The sequence below is a fragment of the Triticum aestivum genome, chromosome 1B (assembly GCF_018294505.1).
Source record: "Triticum aestivum cultivar Chinese Spring chromosome 1B, IWGSC CS RefSeq v2.1, whole genome shotgun sequence".
Taxonomy (NCBI): domain Eukaryota; kingdom Viridiplantae; phylum Streptophyta; class Magnoliopsida; order Poales; family Poaceae; genus Triticum; species Triticum aestivum.
This window is the reverse complement of record NC_057795.1, coordinates 440,882,019-440,884,478: the sequence shown is the minus strand read 5'-3', so window position 1 is coordinate 440,884,478 and position 2,460 is coordinate 440,882,019. Positions and strand designations below refer to the sequence as shown.

At 48.8% G+C, this 2,460-nt stretch overlaps 1 protein-coding gene across 1 annotated transcript; it reads right to left on the bottom strand.

Moving 5' to 3' along the window:
• Positions 1–626: 626 nt before the first annotated feature.
• On the bottom strand, positions 627–1,736 carry LOC123092363 (NRR repressor homolog 1). Its single transcript, XM_044514132.1, has one exon. The coding sequence runs from the start codon at positions 1,589–1,591 to the stop codon at positions 1,040–1,042; it is 552 nt and encodes a 183-aa protein (XP_044370067.1). The 5' UTR covers positions 1,592–1,736; the 3' UTR covers positions 627–1,039.
• Between the last annotated feature and the right edge of the window lie 724 nt (positions 1,737–2,460).

The window sequence follows — 2,460 nt, the reverse complement described above, 5'->3', positions numbered from 1 at the left end:
ACACAGAGGCTGGAGCCTGACGCGTGAGCACGTTTCCGTGGTATCCCGGGTGTCAATAGCAACAACGACAACGACGGCGGCGATGGCGGTCCATGTGGTCTCGGATGCCATGCCTAATACGTTACTGCTTTCTACTTAGTTTCAAATTAGTTTAGTTTAATTTAATTTGGGATAGTTTGCATGTAATATATATCAAACTCGTTAATTTTGTTAGTTTACATGTAATGTAATATATCATACTTAGCTTAAATTTCATCCACAATTTGTGTTTTCATCATTTGAAAGCAGGAAAGTTTTAAAAACATGGTTGGATGGCCTTCGCTTGCTAGATGCCCACGGACGTTTGGGCGTCCATTTTGTGATTTGCGTTTGGACATGGTGTACCGAGCGGTGCCACTTGCGATGATCTGTTACTTTGGTATGCAGGAAGAATATCAGGTGCTCCGGCACCATAGATGATACGGTTATATGACCTCCCGGGTCTTACATCCAATGGCTCCCAGAATGTCTGATTTTTTTTACTGGAAAGCCTTCAGAGAGTTTGGAACATAAGTACAAAAGTTGCTCAGATGCCATAGGATCAGAGATCTAACCGTCCAAAAGCTCGGATCACCGTAGCATCTAAGTTGCCAAAGCCCATGATATTCATATGATTCGTCAGGTACACGCAAACGAATTACACTCTGATCCAGTGGAGAAAGACCGCATATATAACCTCTAGCGGCATTGCCCTGCAGTGGCATCGGATTCCTTAGCGTGGGTACATCTTTTCTGCATGCAGTACAAAGATTTTAGCTTTGCTGATGAACCAGGGCAAGTTTTATTCCGGGAAGAAACGCACATGCGTCCATGTTACTGTGGGCTCAAAACACTTATAAAATTATTTTCAACAGCAGGTAAGACGCTTAAAATGTGTCGCTGGACATGGCATAGGCGCGAGCATGGAGCTTTCCTCCATGACCCACCGACGCGCCCACGGAGAACACGTGACCACACGTGTTTCGCGCGCAGCCAGTATCAGCGGCACGGCGACAGAGAGTCAAACTTTCCTCTCTGACGACGGCGTGACGACTCCACGGCCATTCCGTGCCACGTCGTCCTCCTTCCCGCCATCCGCCGCTTCGTCCTTGGTCTCCTTGCCCGGCCGCCGATGGCTGGCGGCACCGTCGTCATTCATGTCCTTCTTGGACGCGCTGGCGTCCTGGAAGTCCTCCAGCCTGAAAGCCGGCCTCCACGGCGGCTCTGCCCAGCGCGCGCGCTTCCTCCCGCCGCCGCAGACCTCGCTGGCACCCTCCGTGCTCGCGCCGGCGTCGTCGCCCCCGCTCTCGTTCATGCCCCTCATGGCCCGGATGTTGGCCAACAGCGCGTAGAACCTCTCCACCTGCTCGTCCTCCACGCCGCTCTCCGCAACAGTAGCGCCTGTTGTTGCCGTCGCAGGCGCCGGGTCGGCCGCAGCCCCGCCTTCTCCTGCCAGCGGTTCGTCCCGCCGAGGTACTGGCCTCGGCGCCGCCGTCCGCCGGGTCGACGGCGCGGCGTCTGCGTCGCCGTTGCCTGCCGCCACAGCCTTGGCTGCTGTCTTTGTGGCGTCCATGGCAATGCTGCAGACTGTAGGATGGTCTTCCAGCTGGATTGCGATCTCAGTGCCACTCTGTGGTTGGCGAGAAAGATACAGGAGAGGACAGAGGAAGTGAGATGAGAGAGACACGGTATGGCTGGTTGCATGACGCTCATGGCGAGTGAATTTATAGAGGTTGCCGTGATTCGTGCTAGAAATTGTTAACACTCCGTGTTTATATAAAGTTATTATTTGCTTATATCTAAATTCCGGAATTTCACAGCGCAAGCGTTCAGATTCTGATCACATGGCCATAAACATTCAAAGCTAAGTAGTACTACTCTGTTTGCTGCATCCGCGAGCTCGTCAGGTAATTCGGGATGACCAAGATATACTGTACTGTACCTGCTAAAATGTGCACATTTTGACTCTAAAAAACTGCACATTTTATACCCATAACCACTACCTTCCGTCCTGCTTTATTGCCCCTTTTGTATTTTATACTGTATCAAACTTTAACCTTTGCTTGAGCTAACAAAATATTGATTCACGTCATCAAAGAAAATATCATCAAAAGGTATGATCAAGTACGAATTTAACAATATACAACTTTCAGTAACATGCATTAACACTTTATCAGTTAAATATATGATTAAAATATGGCATAAAATACAAAAGATCAATAAATCAGGGCAGAGGTAGTAGCGAATTGAATGACGAAAGGTTCAATACCACGCGTGGCATTTATGTTAGATTGCAATCTTAAAATTGAAGCCTTGTGGCAATGATGCAGTTCCACCTTTTATGATTCGTTGCACTGGCACGACGCATACGTAAAGCATCAGCAACGTCCTCACAAATCATGGACGAAGAAAAAACGCACCATCAGAATAAACAAAACAGGA

Coding starts and splice junctions, on each gene's coding strand:
- LOC123092363 (XM_044514132.1), bottom strand. CDS start 1,591: ATGGACGCCACAAAGACAGCAGCCAAGGCTGTGGCGGCAGGCAACGGC.